This window comes from Ovis canadensis, chromosome 11 (assembly GCF_042477335.2).
Source record: "Ovis canadensis isolate MfBH-ARS-UI-01 breed Bighorn chromosome 11, ARS-UI_OviCan_v2, whole genome shotgun sequence".
Lineage (NCBI taxonomy): Eukaryota > Metazoa > Chordata > Mammalia > Artiodactyla > Bovidae > Ovis > Ovis canadensis.
The window spans coordinates 51,209,667-51,231,366 of NC_091255.1; the positions used below are offsets into that span (position 1 = coordinate 51,209,667).

The 21,700-nt window shown below is 44.7% G+C and overlaps 3 protein-coding genes across 3 annotated transcripts; 1 reads left to right on the top strand and 2 right to left on the bottom strand.

Moving 5' to 3' along the window:
* Positions 1-646: 646 nt before the first annotated feature.
* COA3 (cytochrome c oxidase assembly factor 3) lies at positions 647-1,857 on the bottom strand. The gene is made up of 2 exons (XM_069541613.1): positions 1,522-1,857; positions 647-1,185 (listed from the first exon to the last, which is right to left on the bottom strand). Exons 1-2 carry the CDS (start codon positions 1,733-1,735, stop codon positions 1,079-1,081), a joined length of 321 nt encoding a protein of 106 aa, XP_069397714.1. The 5' UTR covers positions 1,736-1,857; the 3' UTR covers positions 647-1,078.
* On the top strand, positions 1,635-11,175 carry CNTD1 (cyclin N-terminal domain containing 1). Its single transcript, XM_069541579.1, has 7 exons — positions 1,635-2,277; positions 5,387-5,462; positions 6,029-6,197; positions 7,685-7,847; positions 8,456-8,600; positions 9,241-9,337; positions 9,894-11,175. Exons 1-7 carry the CDS (start codon positions 2,109-2,111, stop codon positions 10,086-10,088), a joined length of 1,014 nt encoding a protein of 337 aa, XP_069397680.1. The 5' UTR covers positions 1,635-2,108; the 3' UTR covers positions 10,089-11,175.
* Positions 10,287-21,657, bottom strand: BECN1 (beclin 1). Its single transcript, XM_069603819.1, has 12 exons — positions 21,457-21,657; positions 21,054-21,182; positions 18,825-18,892; positions 17,699-17,757; positions 16,983-17,073; positions 16,742-16,878; positions 16,387-16,581; positions 15,183-15,329; positions 13,725-13,874; positions 12,791-12,851; positions 12,202-12,344; positions 10,287-11,469 (listed from the first exon to the last, which is right to left on the bottom strand). The coding sequence occupies exons 2-12, from the start codon at positions 21,178-21,180 to the stop codon at positions 11,301-11,303; spliced, it is 1,347 nt and encodes a 448-aa protein (XP_069459920.1). The 5' UTR covers positions 21,181-21,182; positions 21,457-21,657; the 3' UTR covers positions 10,287-11,300.
* Between the last annotated feature and the right edge of the window lie 43 nt (positions 21,658-21,700).

Below are 21,700 nucleotides of genomic sequence, written 5' to 3' on the forward strand. Positions count from 1 at the left end.
CGCTCTAGAGCTTGTGCTGTGCAGAGAGAAGCCACTGCAATAAGAAGCCCACGCACCACAGGGAAGAGTAGCACCTGCTTGCTGCAACTAGAGAAAACCCAACTAGAGTAGCAATGAAGAACCAACAGTCAAAAAAGCTTTGTAGTAGGGTAAGGCAAGGGAGGATTTAGAAGGAATTTCCCTTTCACAATGGGAGGCAGGGGTGGAACCCAGCCTTTGGGCTTCCTGCCAGCAGTTCATGAAGAAACTGCAAGGTCAATAATCCACCTGACCAAGCTTTAAGATTCCACCCAGACTCCACCTTAGGCCTGCAGAAGCAGGCCCCAGTGGAAGTTAATGAAAGCTGCTTGTCCATCCTTCCTTTACCTCTGGAGAAGGGAAAAAGCAGTAAAGTTGAGCGTAGTGTGGGGTTGAGGACAGAAGGGTGACCTTCCTCCCCACCTGCTTCCTGCCCCCAAGAGCTGGTTCAGTCTCAAAACAGCCCAGTGACCCACCACAATCTCTCCCTTAAATCAGGTGGAAAGATCTCATGGAAAAAAGTAATTCTAGTTAAACATTTACGGCTCCCTGGGGCAATATCACTGCTGCAGCTGCTGCCTGTGAAGTGCTTCAACAGGAAGCGTCAGCCCCAACACACTCATTGGACTTGGAGAGAAATGATTCCGTTTATTATTTTCAACCTGACCCCATCTTTCCCACTTTAGGCTCCAACACTGCACAGAGCTGCCACACCCACCCTCATAATGGCCCACCTCTTGTCCTCCACCCTCCAAACCAGCCCCCAGGGGAGTTTAAGAGGATTAAACCATGAAGTCAAAGCTTGGGAAAAACCAAGGTGGATACTTCAAACAAGGAAACAACTAGGAAAAGGGGTCAGTGGGCACACAGAATCAACATTAGGTGGGCGTTGTTCCCTTGACAATGGCCAGATGCACAAAGCGGCTACTTAAACCCCTATCATGGTCCAAAGTTAGTAAGAAGGCCAGCAACGCAGGCTTCAATTTCTACAGGATCATGGAGCATCATCCATCATGTGAAGGGAATCCAGCAGGTTAGAGATGCACCATGCCCATCTGGATCAGTGCCCTGATGCCCTTTCCAGAGCTCGGGCTCGAGCAGCTTTGGCCTCATCTTCCAGCTCATCCAGGAAACGCTCCTGGGACACCGAGTAGAAGGTGTAACCATCTGGGGAGGTGGGTTCAGGAAACCACGGGGAATATGCACATTCCCTTTGCTCAGATTTGCTCCACCACTTTTGTTTATCTCATCCTCCCCAATCACCTTCTGCCCTCTGCTCCTCTGAGCCCTGACCCCGACTCCGTTATCATTAATAAATTATATTAACAGAGCACCTTTAAAATGACAAAGTACACTTAAATTTTTGGCTCGGCGTTAGAAGTAGCCAAGGTTTTCATAGCTCCGGTTCTTTCTACCACCCCCCGCACTGCCCTCCTAGACGCCTTTGCTGCCCTTCCCCTGCCCCCCATACGGTCTTCCCTAGTCTGTAGTCCAGATGGATACAAATTGCTAATACCAGGGCCCCAATGCCCAGGCCAGTCACGATGTTCCGGGTCCGCCGTTGTGGCAGCGTCTTCTGCCACTGGGCGAGCTGCGCCTGACGCATGAATTGTAGTTGTGCAGGAGTCAGCTTCTCCCGCGTCGGGTCGATGCGCTGAGCCAGAGGGGCCTTTCCGCTTTTGCCTTCGACTGGGTCTCCAGCTCCGGGTGCCGCCATGTTGCCGCTCTGCCCTTCGCCGTTCCCGGGGCGCGGGGCTTGCTGGGAATAGCAGTCCTCGGCCCCTGAAGGGAACCCTGGGAGCTGTAGTCCGCCTTTCTGTTCACAAAGAGTGCGGCTCGCGGCCCGAGGGAAAGGGCGGGGCAGGAGGGAATAGGCCGTGCTTTCCGATTGGCTGAGGGCCCGCGGCCGTTGGGGCGTGAAAAGGTTGTGGAAGGCTCGAGGCTGTGTTAGGAATTGGGTTTTCCTCAGACTTGAGGCGAGGACTAACGCACGGAAGGCGACGAAGAATCCAAGGGGGTAGCAGAAGACTGAAGAGAAGTTAAAGGGGTCGGCTTATGAGCCGTCCGGGTGCCCAAATAGAGTTCTGAAGATGGACCGACCTGAGAGGCCAAGATTGTCCTCTCTCAGTGACTTTCGGTTTGGAGCTGTTGCCACAGAGACCATCGAAGACACTCTGCTCCACTTGGCCCAGCAGAATGAGCAAGCCGTGCAGGAGGCTGCGGGCCGGATGGGCAGCTTCAGGGAGACCCGGATCGTGGGTGGGGATGCAGGCCGGGGGGCTGGTCTTATGGGAGACCCGGGCACTTGTCTTTGAGGCACCGATCTTGAGATTCATTATGCGTTATTCCTTCAAGTTTCATTAGTACCTACTATATGTCAGGCGTTGGCGGTACAGTGATGAGCCAGACTCACCAGCCCCCCACCCTTGATTTAACGTGTATAGACTACTTACTCTCCTTGCCTTCTAGGATAGAAAGATGAAAAAGAGGTCTAGTCCCAACTTTTAAATCATGTATATAATCTTTGGAGACTATTAGGACAAATCTGCAAATGACTAGGTACAAGTATGGTTAGATAAGTGTCATACCATATAAAACAAGCTTTTATGGAGACTGAGAGGAAAGATGGAGTGAGGTGGGAGTAGAATGAATTAAGGAGTCCTCCAAGCATCATGGTATTTAAGGTAGACCCTGAAGGATGACATTTTGGTTGGTGAAGGTGATGTTTCTTTTTTTTCCGGCTGTGCTGGGCAGCTTGTGGGAGTTCCCCAATCAGGGATTGACCCCAGGCCTCAATAGTGGAAGCGCCAAATCCTAACCACTAGACCATGGGAACTCCTAGGACCATGTTTCTACTAAAATGGAATAACATGAGTCAAACAATGGAATAGGGACACTTTGAGTGAATGTGGGTACCATGTCATCCAGGTTGGCCAGAGCATGTGGAATAGTAGTTGAAATTCAGACCAGAAAGGTGGTTTGGAGACATTCCACGGGGAATTTTGAATGCCAAAGTGAGGAGTTTATATGTGACATGATAGGAAAACAAGAAGGCATTAAAGGTTTTGTATTGTTGTTGTTTTTGTTTTCATATGGGAGTTCTATAACTGCAACCTTTGCCCTAGAAAAAATTATTTTGGCTGTGATATAAAGGATGGATCGGAGTAGAGAGAGATAAGGGGTAGGTTGTCCAGTAGAGTCTTTGTCAGTCATTATATTTTAGGTAATAAGAAATGATAAGACAGGATAGATTAAAAACATTTCAGAGGTAAAATCTAGGGCTCTGCAACGGATGAATTTAAGAATTGAAAAAGGGAAAGATGACTATGTCAAAGGGTTGAGCCTAGACATACAGTGCTGCCATTTAGAAAAACACACATACAGAAAAAGAAAAAACAAAAAGGAAACGTGACTTGTTAGGGAAATAAAATAGTTTTGGTTTGAGATCTACTGAGTTTCAGATGCTTGTGGAACATCTGGAGGAAGGTTTCTGGCAGGTTGTTTAAAAATTTAAGTTGGAAGAGAAGTGGAGTAAAGATAAGGGTTTGGGAGTTATCTCCATAGTGATACTGCTGAAACTGGCAGAGGATGAGTTCTTAGAAGTGGAATCTAGTACAGTTTCTTGGGAGACATTTTGTGTTCAGGAAAGTGGAGAGGGAAGAAGAGTCATGAAGGAAATAAATGGAATGGTTGGGGAGATAGGAGCAGAACCAAGAGACCCTTGGAAGCAAGAGGAGAGTTTCATGAAGGATGATGGTCAGCAATTTCAGATGCTTCAGAGATGTGAATAACAGGGATGAGGATTGCAAAAGGACCATGATATTTAACAATTAGGACGTATTTTCTGACCCCTGAGACAATCATTTCAGCAAATTGTAAAAAGTAGAAGCCAAATTGCAGAATATGAGGGACTGAGTGATTAAGTGGTAGCAGCAGGTATAAGCTAGGCTTTCCAGAATTTTCACAGTGATAGAGGCTACAGAGATAGAGCCCTAGTTTAAGAGAATGGAAGGGGAGGGTCTTTTAGTTAATAGATTTGAGTATGTTTGCATAATAAGTACAGGAGATGGAGCCAGCAGCAGGAGAGAGGTGTAACCCTCATCCATTCCACCTAACCCACACTGTTTTCTTGGCAAGTTAAAATGGAAAATATTAATAGAAACAATTGCCTGGATATTAATAGTTAATAATTCAAATAAAAAATAAAACTATAAACACACCCCTTTCCATGAAAATAAAGAAATGAAATCTAGGCTCCAGCAAATAAAAGGACTGGCTAATGACACAGTTATGAGTTCTAGGATACTTTGCTTAATTGCTTAAACTAATTATCCTCTTCATTGGACACTGTTAGCAGAGCTTTAGCTTCTGTCATGATGAGGTTTTGTACATATATCTATGTGTAACCTGTGTCAAGTCAGTTGTTAAACATTTTGTGCTAAATTTTATAATGTTTTTCCTTTAAGTTAGATTTTCTCTGAAGATATATGGAAATTTAACTATTTGTAATTCTTTGTTGATTAATGCTCACAGTTCCTAGTTCTGTAGTACCTTTGAGAGCTAACATTTATCCTTGTTTCCACCCTCTAATGATATTGCTAACTAAATAGAATTCTATCTGGGGCTGTTCTTTCAAAGAGAAACACAGGCAGCCTAAAATCTTGCCAAGGTATCTTACCCTTCCCACCTTCCCAATGACTTGCCCCCACCCAAGCTAGACCTTGTTCCCTGAATTAGGGGATGATTCTTCCAAACAAGCCACTTGACAGTAACAAACTTGCTCCTGGAGGAGGCTCAGCCACCAAAGATTTACCCAACAAACTGGTGGTGGAGAGGTGGTGTCCAGCTGTAAGGTGAATTGTGTTTGTAAAGCAATGGGAGTTCTCCAGAGGGTGGTTACTAAACAAACAGTGTTATAAAGAATATCAAAGCTCCAGGAGGGACCTTTTTGTTCCTGTCAACATTCCACTGAAAACAGAATATAGGAGTTAGGGTTTTTATCCATCCAAGAATCTTTCTTGAAGCCGGAGGTTCCCAGCATGGCATAAAGGCCAACTAGACCAGCTGGTTTGTTTGTGTGTAGCTGGCCAAGCCTTTCATCAGCTGAGACCCACAGGAAGGCTCAAGGGGCCCTGAGGGGACTTAGTAAGCCTTTGTTTTTGCACTCAGTCAGCCTTCTTTTCATGCTTCTCATCTGCCTATTGGCAGCAAAGGGAACCAGGCTCCACTTGGATTGTTTCAGTCTCATCTTTCACACCTCCTGACCCTCTTCCCTGAGCCCCATCATGGCCTTTGTACAACGCCAAGAGTTCCCAGAGTCGTTTTGGTTGCACCTTGTGAATCAGGCTCTTCTTTCCTGTTTTGGCAGAGTTTGTTTTTCTCCTGTCTGAACAATGGTGTCTGGAGAAATCCGTGAGCTACCAGGCTGTAGAAATCCTTGAAAGGTAAAGCCCTGAGCATAAGGCTTTTGTGAGGGGTAACTCTCAGGATGGCTAATGTACCCATATCTTTAAAAAAACATACTAGTTGCTTCTTACTGTGAAGCCAGGTTTGTACCCTCTTTTACTTGCAAATGTAATTTTTTTTAAAGTTCTGTATTTTTAAAAACATTTATTTTTGGCTATTCTGGAACTTTGTTGTTTTGTGCAGACTTTTTGTAGTTGCGGCAAGCTGGGGCTACTCTTCATTGTGGTGCAAGGACTTCTCACTGAGGTGGCTTCTCTTGTTGCGGGGCACAGACTCTAGGCCCATGGGCTTCAGTAGTTGCAGCTCACGGGCTAAGTTGCTTCATGGCATGTAGAATCTTCCTGGATCAGGGATCGAACCTACGTTCCTTGCGTTGACAGGTGGATTCTTATCCACTGTGCCACCAGGAAAGTCCACAAATGTAAAATTTTTTAGCCAGCAATTGGATAGTAGAGAGGATAAGATGTAGCATAGTTTGAAGCACAAACTCCATTTAGTCTCAGTGAGTGTGGATTGATTCCTCTCCTCTTTCCCTTCTTTACAGGTTTATGGTTAAGCAGGCAGAGAACATCTGCAGGCAAGCTACAATTCAGCTGAGAGGGAAGACAGAGCCTCAGAGTTGGAGGGCTCTGAAAGAGCAGCTTTTCAACAAGTTTATCCTGCGTCTTGTGTCATGTGTTCAGCTGGCAAGCAAACTTTCCTTCCACTACAAAGTAAGGAGCTAGGGTGGCTCATGGGCACCTAAGTGTTAGAGAGAAACCAGCTCATCCAAAGATGGCTTTGAGAAACCCGCTCCTAGGTCTAGGTGATACTACTCATGTGGAAATTCCAGAGTATAATCATGCTTCCTAAGCAGACCTCCTACACACACAGACACACACACACACACACACACAGTCACATAGACCTCCTACACACACACATGGTCACACAGACCTCCTACACACACACACAGTCACACAGACCTCCTACACACACACACAGTCACATAGACCTCCTACACACACATAGTCACACAGACCTCCTACATACACACACAGAGTCACATAGGCTTCCTACATATACACACACATACGCACAGTCACACAGACCTACACACACACACACACAGTCACACAGTGCAGTTATTAACCTGAAGTTCTGTTCCCAAAGTATAATTGCTGGACAGAGGCCATCATTCATACAGGTCACCTTTCCTCCCCTTGGACTCAAGGACAGTTTACATAAGGTGCCTGAATTGCTAACCTACCTAGTAGTATTAAAGGCAAAAAAACTATTGCATTTATAAAGGACAGAATGTTTCCATATCACTATGTGATGCTTGTATAATAAAGTATCATTTATTCAACAAATATTTATTGTCTTCTATGGTGCCATAGCTACAAGAGTAAAAATATTGTGTGTACTCTCAAGGATTTTATTATCTAATGGGAGAAGACACACAAACAAATGTGGGAAAGTGTTCTGATTAGTGTGAATACAGAGGGCTGTGAATGTACCTAATCAGCCTTGGAAAGACGAGGAAGTGTATTTAGAGAAAATTACTTTTTTTTTAAACAAACAACAGAACATTCAGTATATTCCACCTGTTGTTAAGCACTATCTCCACTCCCATCTAGAGGTGTTTCTCAGTTCTGCCTCTCTTTGAGATTAATTTAAAAATTTTAATAATAATTATTTTCTGCTATTAACTTACAGTAATGCATTATTCTTTTAATTGTTATCCAGGAATATTTCACTGCTTGTATGCTCTAGTTTCAGTTGAATACAAATGGTGAGCGCAGACATCTCTTAGGGAGAAAGCATTCAATTTCTCACCATTACAAATGATGTTAGCTGTAAGATTTTTGATTTATCACTTTAACCAATAGTGACTTCTTGAAGGGGAGGGTGGGGTGATGGGTGGATCCTAAGGGGAGAGGGAAAATAGGTAAGGAGAGCAGTTAAGGGAGGTGTGTGCGGGGGGGCAGGCAGAGGGAGATGCAGACATGGGAAACGTGTAGACACCATGAGAGCCGGTGGGTTTGGGAATGCAAGTAATTCTGTGTAAATGTAGAGTATAAGGGGGAATTACCAGGAAGAAGCTGAGATAAAGGCAAGGACTGGATTGTGAAGGGCTTTGTTTACTATGCCAAGATGTATGACCTCTATTCTGACAACTCACTCTCCCTTTCACTATCTTTTGGTTTTGTTTGCTCAGATAATCAGCAACATTACAGTCCTGAATTTCCTCCGGACTCTAGGGTATCTTCACACTAAAGAAGAACTGCTGGAATCAGAACTTGATGTTTTGAAGTCCCTGAACTTCCAAATCAATCTGCCTACTCCCCTGGCATATGTGGAGATGCTCCTGGAGGTTTTAGGTACTTAACTGTGTTGGGCATGCGAGTTGGAGTCTTCCATAAGAAGGCAGAACTTCCATAGAAGTTCCTAGGAGGACATCCCTGGTGGTCCAGGGCTTAAGACTCACACTTCCCCTGTGCAGGGGGCACAGGTTAGATCCGTGGTCAGGGAAGTAAGATCCTGCATGCCTCAGGGTGGGCCCCCCAAAAAAAAGATAAAAAAGGAATGTGCTTAAGGGTTTGGGGGCAGTGGGCAGAACCTGCCAGTGAGGAACAGCAGTTTTCAGTAGTTTCCTCTGGTACTTGTCAGGGAAAGAAACACCAGTCTCCGCACCTGGATTCTATTTGGACTCATTAGCCACTCTCTTATTGTAAGATCAAAGAGTTGATTTTATAGAGGCATGAGATAAGAGGGGAACAAGCAACTAGGTTCCAACTATATATATATCTCGTGGATGAAGGTTTCTCTACTCCTCCCTTTGTCCTTTAAAATTGACCTCCAGCTAGGTTTCTTATAGAACTTAGCAACCGGGAAGCACACTAGCAGCTCCATAGCTTTGTCTCGCATGACAACCGTGATTATGATCAGACACACACAATGCTCTTTACCATGCGCGTACTCCATCTAGGATACAATGGCTGTTTGGTCCCAGCCACCCAGCTGCATGCAACCTGCCTGATTCTACTTGACCTAGTCTATCTTCTTCATGAACCTGTATATGAAAGCCTGCTGAGGGCTTCCATTGAGAACTCCACACCCAGTCAGCTGCAAGGGTAAGACAACTCCTTTACTGTAGGCTCCTTCCAGAAACAGGGAGTCAGTAACATATCACGAGAACTTGGGAAATGGAATTTACCTAGCAAGGCACCTAGGCCACAGATAACCTGCACAGGTTACCTTGTTCTAATCTACATCCAATATGTTGTTTGGATGGATGACTGAGTCCAATCAGCAAAACCCTAGAGGCTTTTACTTTTAAATTTAAATGACTTCAAGTAATTAACATACTTTCATTCCTAATTCTTTTATAGCTGCTTATAATTTCAGATTACTGAACTGCTTTTATAGTCACCTAGGAAAAAAAGCCAGTCACAGGGTTGCAACTTGGACAAAGTGTTTGATTACTGTAAAATCAGGCTGATAAAAAGCCTCACAGTTACATTTGGTAGGGAGACAGATGGAACAACAAAAGGTCCATAAACCATTCAGCCAGAAAGCTCATGTTTTTATCTCAGTTGAGTTGCAGGAAGTTGGAAGAGGGAATCAATTTAGCTATTACTTGACCATTTCTTTCCATGTATAAAATTTCCCATGATCAACATAAACAACTCAGAGTTGAAGTCCTATAGCCCTAGGATTTGGAAGATCCAGTGTCACTCTAGCTCCAAAATTAATGTGGTTTTAATCACTCAGGGAAAAGTTTGTTTCAGTGAAGGAAGACTTCATGCTGTTGGCAGTAGGAATCATTGCAGCAAGTGCTTTCATCCAAAACCATGAGTGCTGGAGCCAGGTATGCACCACTGAGCAGGACCAGCATGGTCAGAATTCATTTAATAGAAAGCATTCTCCCATTAGTTAAGGGAAAACAGACAAGCTATAAAAGGTAACTGCCAAGACCTAGGATTAGGATGAATAAGCAGGACTTGGGAGAGAAAACTAGGATAGGACTGAAAAATGTTCTCCACGTTCCCCCTTGTGAAATTGGAAATGGAGGCTCAATTTCAGCTTATTCGTTTCCCATTATGATAATCCACTACCATGTTAAAGTCCATTAAGTGTATCCTCCCAAACAGAAAATGTCAAGACTCAAATATCCCTCTCATATTTCACAAAACTTTTCTCAGCAGAGGGAAATGTCTAGCAGAAATTTTCCGTGCTAACACTATCAGGGCAAAGGTATCCTAGCGTAATGTGGCCACTGGCAAACACTGGGATCTGAATTCTCTGTGTAAGTTCACAGAAATGAAAAAATTTACATTTGGCTTGAGAGAAAAGCCCCAGCAATGTGTCTATTTGTGCACTAACGTGTTTATGTAGTAATAAGAAATCTGTCTCTATTTCTGAAGGTCATGGGGCATTTGCAGAGCATCACTGGCATTGCCTTGGAGAGCATTGCTGAGTTCTCTTATGCAATCCTAACTCACAGTGTGGGAGCCAGCACTCCAGGTCAACAGCAGCCTGTTCCTCCCCACCTGGTGGCCCGACCTCCAAGGGCTGCGCTTCCTCCAACACATGAGGCAGGCGGAATCTGCCAAATATAAATAGCCTTCTGTCACTGCACCCATCCCTCCCTCTGTTTACTTTCATACTCAGGGTACAAAAGTTCCAAGCATCTTCTGAGTTGTCTTTTGTAATCCAACTTCACACTTATTTTTCTACGTCAGAGAAAGAATTAAGATGAATAACCATGTCCCTTTTGTCATATCACGCCGAAAATGTCAAAGAGCTGGGAGAAGATAGAGGATCAGTGAAATTAGTTTATTTTTGTTTAACAAGATATTTATGGCTTTTCTTTATTCATTTTATTAAGACAGAACCTCAGACATGGAAATTAGTATTAACCAGGGGCTCAAATACTAAGACCATATGGGTGACCCTGACTGAACATCAAGGATGTTGACTTTATTTCCCCTTAAAATTAGTTTAACATCTCTGTTCTGTTACGGAGAGCTACACAAATAGGGCTTTCTCTACAGCTGTCTATTTTTCCATTAGAGTCTTTTTAAAAAACTAAGACCCACCTCTACACATATTTCAACAGACTTTCCACATACCTGCACTTGAACTCAATTCTCCCAGAATACAAAGTACTCTATTTTAGTTAAAGAAAAACCCAACAGTGCACCTCTGGGCAGTTATCAGACTGCAGTTGATCTTTTATTACAAATAATTAAATCTCTCCACCAAGGTCTCAAACAGTATCAAACACCATTTCATATCTCTTAACACAGAGCAGAGCAAGCATTCAGTACTAGAACCAAGTAAGAAGTGTTAAATTTCAAGCTTCTGATCACATCACACAGTGACCAAAGCTTGTGTCATTTTCTCATGTTATCCAGCTGTGCATCTCACACTTCTTGTCCTCTCAGTGGAGACAAAAGCTTCTAGTTCATGTTCTAAGTGCAGGAAGTCGAGAGAGACAAACTCCAGTGAAAACACATCAATCTCAATTCAACTCAGTTAAAAAAAAAAGCAAACTTAAATTATTTGTTTCGAGGGGACAAAGGGAAAGGAAGGCATGGGGTTAAGAGTCAAAACTGTGACAAAGACCAGATGCTATACATGGCATGTTGTAGTTCTGGAAACTATCTGTTATATGATATTTTAAAATAAAGTAGCTTTTGTAGATTTTTTTCTTTTTTGGTATTGTAAACATAGGCTGTTTAATAGTACCCGAATTTAACACTTTCTTTTTCTGCAAACAAAACAAAATTGAAAGCCTTTAAAGCAAACAAACAAAGAAAAAAAGAAAGTCATTTGTTATAAAACTGTGAGGATACCCAAGCAAGACCCCACTTAAGATTCGTTAGCATGAACTTGAGAGCTTTTGTCCACTGTTCCTCCGAGTTAAACTGAGTTTTGATGGAATAGGAGCCACCACTGCCTCCTGTGTCTTCAATTTTGCCTTTCTCCACGTCCATCCTGCAGGTGAACACAGCAGAACTCATTAGTAACTGAGATCCATGTTAAGTCAGTTAAGGCAAATGGGCAGTGACTTGATCATGGGACCATTCACGTCATTCTATCTATTAAAGAACTCTTGGCGAGCAATGGTAGTGTATTTTGGATTTGCTTGAAAGCCCAAAACCAAGAAGGCTGTCACAAGAGCCTCATTGTCATTGCGGAGTACAGAGACAGGACACACACCCAAAGGGATGAGAAGCCTGGAGCAGAGGGTAAGCGAGGGCGGCAGCACTCTGCACTGTTTTCCTAGGCATCCCTCCCTCGTGGGGAGGGGAGGCAGGCAGAAGAAAAGAAACACTTTGTTTTGCGGTGATGGAAGCAGCTCAGCCTTACTCTCTTAAGTAAGGTGCCCATCTATCTCTGGGCTCCTACAAAATTTGATCAAAGGAAGCATTCCTGTATCTTTCCAAGGGCATAAGGAAAAACCTCCCTGAAACTGGAGAGCAGGCTTGAGCTTTGCACCAAGAAAATCCCCCACACCATCGAAGTCAGCATTTTCTCCAGGGATCAGGTGGTCACACTGTCTTGCTTACAGTGTTGGATCCATCCTGCCCATCAGTGTCATGGGATTTTACTCCCATTTTCAGCTTTCCTACCATGTGTACTAGTTTTGCTTCCATTCTTACTGTCCCTTCCATTCTGCTCACTTTGGTCCTACTTTAGGTTCATTGAGCACTGGGGAATACTGACCTGTAAGGAAGGCAAAAACGTGTCTCGCCTTTCTCAACTTCTTCTTTGAACTGCTGCACACAGTCCAGGAAAGCCACCATTGCATGGTCAAACTTGTTGTCCCAGAAAAACCGCAGCCCCCCTGAACAGTACAACGGCAGCTCCTGCCCGAGAAGAGAGAATTGGCTGTATATGTGGCCCAAACACTGGCTACAACAGGCTGCTCCCAATCCAATCCATCTCTCTGACTGGTTCTGTCTGGATTCCACTGGCAACAGTAACCTTGGGCAAATACCATGCACCCACAACTGTTTCACCATCACTGAAATGTATTAAACATCTACTGCACGGTGATGCCTTTCTCATCCTGGCACACACTTTCTCCTTGGATCCACCCACATCCCTTCTCAACAAACTGTAAAAGTATAATTTTCTCAACAGACCCCAAAGAGCTAATCCTGAACTAGACAAGCCACTGAACAAGACACTGGCTCATCATAAGATATCTCAGTCTAAGAAACGAAATTATGCTATTATCAAAAGTAAACTATTTTGTTAGGAGGTACAAGAATTCTGTACTGTAGGTGAAAAATGGAACTTCCTAGAGTACCTTAGATTTGTCTGTCAGAGACTCCAGATATGAATGGTTTCCATAGGGAACAAGTCGATACCTAAAATGGAGATGCAAACAAAGATGAATACAGGACTCTACCTAAAGTGATTACTAGGGTGTTATAACCCAGTGATTTTTGGTCTTCAGCTACCCAAAGAAAGTGAAAGTATTAGTCACTCAGTTGTGTCCAACTCTTTGCAACTCCATGGACTGGGGACCCAACAGGCTCTTCTGTCCCTGGGATTCTCCAGGCCAAGAATATTGGAGTGGGCTTCCACTTCCTTCTCCAGGGGACCTTCCTGACATAGAGACTGAACCCGGGTCTCCTGCATTGCAGGCTGATTCTTCACTGTCCGAGCCACCAGGGAAGCCCAAGCTACCCAAGGACCTCTTTTATTATTTCCACTTCTGTCTCACCTCCCCATGGGGGCTCCATGTTTAAAAAGTTTTGTTTGGGATTTCCCTGGTGGTCCAGTGGCTAAGACTCCAGGCTCCCAATGCAGGGGGACCGGGTTGAACCCCTGGTCAAGGAACTAAATCCCACAGGCTGCAATTAAGACCTGGTGTAGTCAAATAAATAAACACAAATAAGTATTTAAAAAAAAAAAAAGAAAAAAACTATAATTATCTGAGGGTCTTTTATGGATGAATGTATGTTCTGGTTTAGATTTAGAAACAGAAATCTGGAGATTTTTTAGGTTCTGGAGACAGGAAGTTGGGGACCACTGCTATGGTCATGCAGTTCATGGACTGCTCAATCAGTGGAAAAGGCCTGTGGTGAGGAGAAAACCAGAAGCACACAGTCTCCATAGACAGAATACTTCCTGCTTGCTGGGAGCAAGGGCTCTTGCGTAGTCAACAGAAGTAACAGGTAGGATACACAGATTATATCGAAGACACACCACACTCAAGAAAGGACCACCTTTTTTACCTCTGAAATTTCAGACCCATCTTATTGGCCAGGGCGTGGAGCAGCAACACTGTCTGGCCCCAAGCAGCATTAATCTCATTCCATTCCACAGGAACACTGGGCAGCCGACCCAGTCTGAAGTTATTGATTGTACCAAACTGTCCACTATGCCTACAGAAGAAGGGCAGGGAAAAATACAGAGAACTTAAAACTTGGCAAATTCTGATATTTTCTGTTCTCACCTAAAACCTGGCATAAATCTCTCTCCTTATCTTCATATTCATATATCCAAGCTCTACCTGGTACTTTAAATACATGCCTAAAGCGTGAGTCATCATCTTTCTCCCTGCTGCTCAGACATCAAAGTAGAAACCTGGGTGTCATCCCTGAATGCTCTCTCTCAGCTCCCTTTTCCCCAAAACCACCAAGCTCTGCTGGTTCTGCCTCCTAAACCTCTTGAATCTGTCCACTTCTCTTCAGACTCAATACCATGGCTCTCTTTTTAAGTGTTTAGAATCCTCCTGACAGATTTCCTAACCAACAACCTTGCCCTCTTCCCCCAAGTCATTTCTCACATTACAGGTAAAGCCATCATTTACAAATACAACTGTACTTATGTCACTTTTCTGCCCAAAGCACTTCAGTGGCTCCCACTGCCTTTTGGATAAAGTCCAAATCCCTTAACGAGGCTTATAAGATCCTTAAGGAATTGGTAGTGCTCCAGTTTCATACCCTGTCCTTCTCTGCTTTATACTCCATCTCCGGTCACAATAAGCTCCTTTCAGTCCAGAAGGTTCAGTGGGAGATTACCACTTCCACTTTCCTCTGCCTCTTTGCACAGGATGTTCTCTCTGCGGAGAACAACCCTCCTCCTCTGCAGACTTAGACTCCACGTCTCAGCTTAAACATCCACCTCCACTGGGGGAAACGTTCATGCAGCCTCCTCCAATCGGGTGAAGTGCCCTTGTGTTCCCACAGCACCCTGGGCTCACCAGGACCACGCTGAGGTGCAAGTGCTTGTTACCCAGCCATCTCCCCCTCTACAACAAGACTGCAGCAACCAGGAGGCAGAATGAATACTGCTTGCTGCTGCCCACCCAGTGCTGAGCACAGTGCCCACCACATAGCAGATACTCAACAGATACCAGCTGAAATGGATAAAATGTCAAATAAATGAGTAAACAAATGACGCCCGGAGAGGGGGATGAGAAATCAGCACCAAGCAGAGGCTCAGATTTTCTTGCGGCTGGAGGGCTCCGATCTTTCCTTCTCCTTGGAAGAATGGAAGTCACCAAGCTCTAGAATCTCAATCCCCTGATTGTGGCTATCCCAACTCAAGAAACGGAAGAAGGCTAGATGGGGTGAAAATGACATGGACTCCTATTTCATGGGAGGTGGGCACCCTGGCTTAGTGGTCAACAGCTAACATTCAGACATTCAGTGCTTCCCAGATGCGCCTCACCCTCCAGCCCTTCTTACCAAATGTGGAAGGTTGCATTAAAGACGTTGGTTTTCTTCAGCTTGTCCAGCTGCATCTGGGCATAACGCATCTGGTTTTCTACACTCTTCAGCTCATCATCCAGTTCTAGCTGTTGTCTTTTAAATTCACTGTATTCCCTTTGATACCTGTGAATAGATAAGGTGGTCATTAAAGGCTGTTAGTTTTGGGGGCTAAAATTTCTCTCCCATCGCTCCTCTCAAAGACTTCTAGTGATTATGGTCACTTCTAGTTGCAGCACCTTATACATTGGCGTAGATCTCACTCAAAGGAGCATAGTTGCCCTAGATGTTTTGCCTGGGTGGGACAGAAATGTCCCAAATTCCAGCTGCTCATATGCAAAAAAGAGGAGGAAGACAGGATGCTCCCAAACCAGGACCAGATACTTCTTGGACTTCTGGTCTTTTCCAGAAACAAGGTGAGTTAGTCAACGGTAGTTTCTTCCCTGAAATGGTCTGATTGTCTATCACTTCACTTCTACATGCCTATTGTCCTTTAAATGGTTAGTGTACATCATTTCTGATGGAACTTGTTACACTACCCCATGAAAAATTTAACTTTTTCTCAGTCCTCCACTCCCCCACCTTCAGTCTCCTCCACTAGACAGAGGGTTCTCTCAGGTCAAGAATACCAATGAAGGACTTCCCTGGAGGTCCAGTGGCTAAGACTCCGAGCTCCCAATGTAGAGGGCCCAGGTTAAATCCCTGGTCAGGGAACTAGATCCCACATACCACAACAAAGATCAAGGATCCCATGAGCTGCAACTAAGACCTAGCGCAGCCAAATAAATTAATATTTTTTAAAAAGAGCACCAGTGAAATTTTTGAGCTGGAAGAGAATACATGTAGGCCAACACACTTATCCTTCCTGAGGAGGATGCGGCATTCAGTGCCTGACTCATCCAAATGTTCCCTACCGGACAGAGCTGTCACTAGAGGCCTGGTTCTCAGCTCTCCAAAAGCACTGGACAAAACCAATGCTTTTGTCACTTAATCATGCTGACTCTTCCTACATAAGCCTCCCAACCAACATCGAAAAACAGGGCCTGGAAATGCAGGGTCTAGAGCAGACATGCTGCTGAATGTCGACCGCTGTTTACAAACTAATCAGACACATTCGGTTGTGAGCCGTTTCCTCTCCCGGAGCCTTGAGGCAGGAAGATACAAGAACAGGGTGATCACTCACTGAGCTTCCTCCTGATCCAACCTCTCAGCCTCAGCCTGGACCTTCTCGAGATTTTCTGCCACTATCTTCCGGTTCTTTTCCACATCTTCCAGCTCTTGGATCAGCTTCTCCTCCTCTAATGCCAGCTCCTTTAGCTCTAACCCAAGCTGTTCGCTGTCATCTTCATTCATTTGCTCTAAGATCTCCAAACAGTGTCTGCCAAGAACACAGGCAGGGAATGCTTATAGGAGGGAAACTGTTATTCCATTTCCCTGCATGAAGCACAGCTCTTGGGTGAGGGCTGTACAGCCCCAGAGCAGTGAGCACCCCAAGACTCAGAGCCTTGTTCCTAGGACCAGGCTCTGGAGGCACTCACTTGTAGTTCTGACATTCATTTTCAGTGACGTTGAGCTGAGTGTCCAGCTGGTCTAAGAGGGTGTCTGTGCATTCCTCACACAGGGGGTGATCCACATCTGTCTGGCCTGACATGATGTCAAAAAGGTCCCCAGTGACCTGGAAGAAGAGGAGAGTCAGGGTAGGGCCTGCCTCATGTCACCTGCCTGCAGACCCCGCTACCAGCCAGCCCACTGCAAGACACTGGCATGAGGCAGACTCGCCTTTAGTCTTCGGCTGAGGTTCTCCATGGTGCCGCCATCGGATGCCTCCCCAATCAGAGTGAAGCTGTTGGCACTTTCTGTGGACATCATCCTGCAGACAGCCCCCCGCCCATGGGCCACATGAGGGAGCAGAGAGGCCTCCTCCACCTATATGCAGTGCTGGTGGCAGAGACTCTCAAGCACCAGCTGAGGGGCCTCAAGGCGCATACCCACTCCTAGCCCGACTGACCTCCCAAGGATACCTCTCTCCCAAGGGAAGGCCATGCTGGTCTCCCACAGGGGCACTCAGCACGAAGTGCTGGATGGACTGGAGGACTAAGGAGGGAGAGGGGGCATCAAAAATGGCTATGTGTGTGTCTATAGTAGAAAAGGAAGGAGAATCAGGAGAGACCATTTCTTACATGCATCAATAACTAAGAACCTGAACATCTAACATTTGTTATCTTAAAACTTTTCAAGAGCTCATCTCTTCCATTAGTTAATCACACTCTCAACTTTTCTTAGTTCTTCATCATGAGAGCTACTGTTCCTTCCCACTGTGTGAATGGCTACAGGAAAAAATCAATACTGGAAGGTGATGGGCCAGGTGTAAGGGACAGTGTCTTTTCTAGAAGAGTGAAAGGCTAGGTGATGATTCATCTCCATCGCAATTCTGGGTTCAATTAAAATTCTACTGGCCTTTGGCAAGGAACAGGGGGCTGAGGAGTAGTAGGCACCTGGCTGGGGGGATGAATCTGCGAGAGACACCATCCTGGCGAGTTTCAATAAATGGCTCCTGGGAAGGAAATAAGAAGTCATCAGAATTCTAGCAGCTTTTGGGGTGGAGTCTATTTTCCCAATGGCCTCAGAACTATTTGGCTTTACCTACGATTGATAAACACAAGACTTGAGAAACAAGAGACTTAAGAAATGGGTGTTTTCTAGCCAATCCTTGGATAAATGCACTAAGAAAGGACCCCTGGTACAAATAAATCCCAAGTCCCATTTGATTTTTTTTGTGGGAAACAGCATTTCCTAACTATGTTATACTCTGTTATATCTGCATTTTCTCAACACTTACCAGTCAGGGTAGGGGAGAGAATGCCCTTCAGGGGTCCCCAACCTTTTTGGCACCAGGGACCAGTTTCATGGAAGACAATTTTTCCATAGACCAGGGCAGGGGGAGGGGTAGTTCAAGCGCATTATGTTTATTGCTCACTTTATTTTTAGTGTTTTTACATCAGTTCCACCTCAGATGATCAGGCATTAGATCCTGGAGGCTGGAGACTCCTGCCCTAAATCATGGCACAAGGGAAAAGCCAGAGCAGATTGCAATGAAGTCTGCCATGGCATAAAACAAAGTAGATTCTTTGTTTTCCATACTTTGATATAATTTGTATGTGACCAAACTCTTATCTTTGACAATGAAAATCATCACTCAATACAGTTCAAAAAAAATGACATGTTCGCAGACACTGGTAACCCTTTCTACCTAGTGTAATCACACAGTTCTATCTCTAAACCTAGATACTTTTAAGACCAGAGAGGAGTGGATATTACTAATGAACTATGGCATCAGGTGTGAACCAGGTTAAGACTTGGACACACAGGTCATCATCCCACCTCCCACCTAAAATAGCTTGTAATTCCACTCCAAATAAGGCAGAGTCTCTCTTCACTGTTTTGAATGGATGCCTCATTCAGCAACCCTGTGACCGCAGGTGAACTTCTGTGTCTTCAGTGATCCACAGTGGCCTAATTATGCAGAATGTCTCTTGTTAACCAGAGATTCCACATATCCGGGGGCTCCAGGAGCATCAAGGGCCCTGCAGAAACCCACTTTGCATTCCAGTGCTTTCATACCTCTCCTGAGTTAGCCTCTTCTTCCTGGGTCTCTCCTGGTTTCAGCTGGGCTGTGGCAAGTAATGGAGCTAAGAGCAAGGGAAACATTGAATCTTTCAGAAAGTCTTCTCAGAGCAGGAGCATTTATGAAAGGATAAGAATCAAAATATCCTCCACCTTTTTCTCAGAGTATAATTTACAAAAAAAAGAATCTGTTTTCTTCTTCTTCCACCCATTAAATCAGATTAAGGAATTATCAAAGTTTTTCCAGTATAATGGTATGATTAGGTCTTTAAAGAGACATCTTACCTCTCAAAAAATACTTAATAAAATATTAATGGTGATTATATGTTTGGGATTTGCTTCAGAATCATTTGGGGCTGTAGGTAAAACATGGTTAAATGTGCGTGTATAATCGTTGAAGCTTGGTGATGAGTATACAGAGGTTCATTATAAACTTGGATGTTTTTCACAACAAAAGTTAACATCCTCTTTCCCCCAGAATAAGTAGGAAGGAACATGAAAGGAAGATGAAACTTCCTTTTCTGGAACTAAGATCCAGGAAGATGAAAGCTCGCTACATAGCAATGGAGATCTAAGTTACATGAGTGTATACATTTGTCAAAAACATACAGCTAAGGGTAATTCACTGGCCAGTCCAGTGGTGAGGACTCCATACTCTCACTGCTGAGGGCCCAGGTTCAATCCCTGGTTGGGGAACCAGGATCCCATATCCCACAAGCTGTGCATCATGGGCCCCCCAAAAAGCTAAGATATGTAATATATGCTGCTGCTGCTGCTAAGTCGCTTCAGTCGTGTCCGACTCTGTGTGACCCCATAGACGGCAGCCCACCAGGCTCCCCCATCTCTGGGATTCTCCAGGCAAGAACAGTGGAGTGGGTTGCCATTTCCTTCTCCAATGCATGAAAGTGAAAAGTGAAAGTGAAGTCGTTCAGTCATGTTGGGCTCTTAGCAACCCCATGGATTGCAGCCCACCAGGCTCCTCTGTCCATGGGATTTTCCAAGCAAGAGTACTGCAGTGGGGTGCCATTGCCTTCTCCAATGTAATATATAAATCTTGACAATTAGGGACCTCCCTGGGGATCCAGTAGTTAAGACTCTGAGTTTCCACTACAGGGGGCAGAGATTCCATCCGTGGCTGGGGATCTAAGATCCCACATGCCATGGGGTGCAGGCAAAAAAAAAAATCGTGACAATTAAAAATTGTCAATGTATGAAAATTTACCTTTAAAAAAAAAAGAGGTAAAGAGCAAAATACCTGAGTGGATATGGGAGGTGAATGTAGGTATAGAGGAAACAAGAATGATTGAATGTAGCTAATTGTTGAAGCTGAATGATGGACACAAGGGAGTTCACTATGCTATTCTCTTGACTGTATGTTTGAAATTTTCCATATTAAAAATTTCCCATATTAAACAGTTAATTCCCCTCAGAAAAGAGAAATCAGGTATTGATAATAATTGTTAATATTTGCTGAGTACTTTTCCCTGGCATATTCTGAAGTATTTATGGTCTCTGTCACATTTGATTTTTACAACTACCTTGAGGTTGTTTTACATTTTACAGATAAAGGAAATAAAAAAATTGGGGCTTAGAAACTAAAAATTGGGTGAAGTAACTTGCAAAAAGTCATTCTGCTAGTAAATGATAGCCAGAATTTAAATTCAAGCAGAGTGACTCTAGGTCCATGAGCTTATTTTAACTGTTTATTCAGTCTTTTCCTTTTTCCTAGCTTCATCTCACTTCTTGAGAATTTGGGACTCTATTCCTCTATTTTCCTCTACTTATCAACTATTGGCTTCTGGGTAAATCATTTAACCTGACTGAGCTTCAACTCCTCATGGATGAAATGATAAATTTTTACTACTCCTACGCATAGGGGAGTAAAACTGAACTACTCCATAGAGGTTAAAGTAACACATGTAATGCACTTGGTATATGGCAAGTCCCCCACAACTGCTGTTTATTTTTATATACATATAATCCTTTACTCTGAAACAGCGGGAGCAGAAAACTAAGGACCTTTCCTTGTTATAGAAAGCTCTCAGAAGCACATCGTGTCAGAACTCTTTTATGTTCTCGATAAGAAAACAAGGAACCAGAAAGATGAAGCAACTTTCGAGGCTCACAAGGTTTGTGGCAGGCTATGTATAGTCCTTAAGACCTTCATCTCCAAAGCTGCCCACTTTGAACGATCTTGATCACCCTCTTTCCAAAGGCCTCGCTGACCTGTGAGCTCCTGGATGGTGACACGGTCCAGGATCTTGAAGCTCGTGTCCAGTTTCAGAGGCTGGCTGCAGCGCTGACACACGAAGCTCACCTGCATGGTGCTGCTGGATGTCTTAGACCCCTCCATCCCTGCGGCGGTGGAAAGGAGACGACGTTAGGAAGAACAGGCGCCCTTGAACCCCGGGTTCGGAGCTACCACCTGACTTGCTGTTGTGGTGAAGGGGTAAAAATCCCCGCCTGCACCTTTCCCTGTAGGAACGGTAGGATACCAAGCGGACCTGCTTCCGGGGCTGACCCGGCAAAGGCAGTTTACAGCCCAAAGTCAGGGAGGGTCTGCAATAGGGGCCGTCAGGGTTCCCAGGTCCCCTTCGATAGTAGCCGTTCAGCCCCCAACGCTTTTCACCTCGGGACCCGGAGCCCGCCACCCTGATCCGGTCTACCGCGGGGGTACCGCGGCTTCGGGTCTGTCTGCGAGGGGGACTTCCAAGACTGCCATCGCCCAGCCTTCAGCTACTTCCCGGTCCGCCGGGGGAGGACTTCCGCCGGGACCGGACTTGACGTCACGATGACTGCCGCGCCTCAGGGCGTCAGTCATGGTCGACCCGCTTTCGCCTAGCTGCGACCTCTAGAGGCTGAGCTGGGAAAGG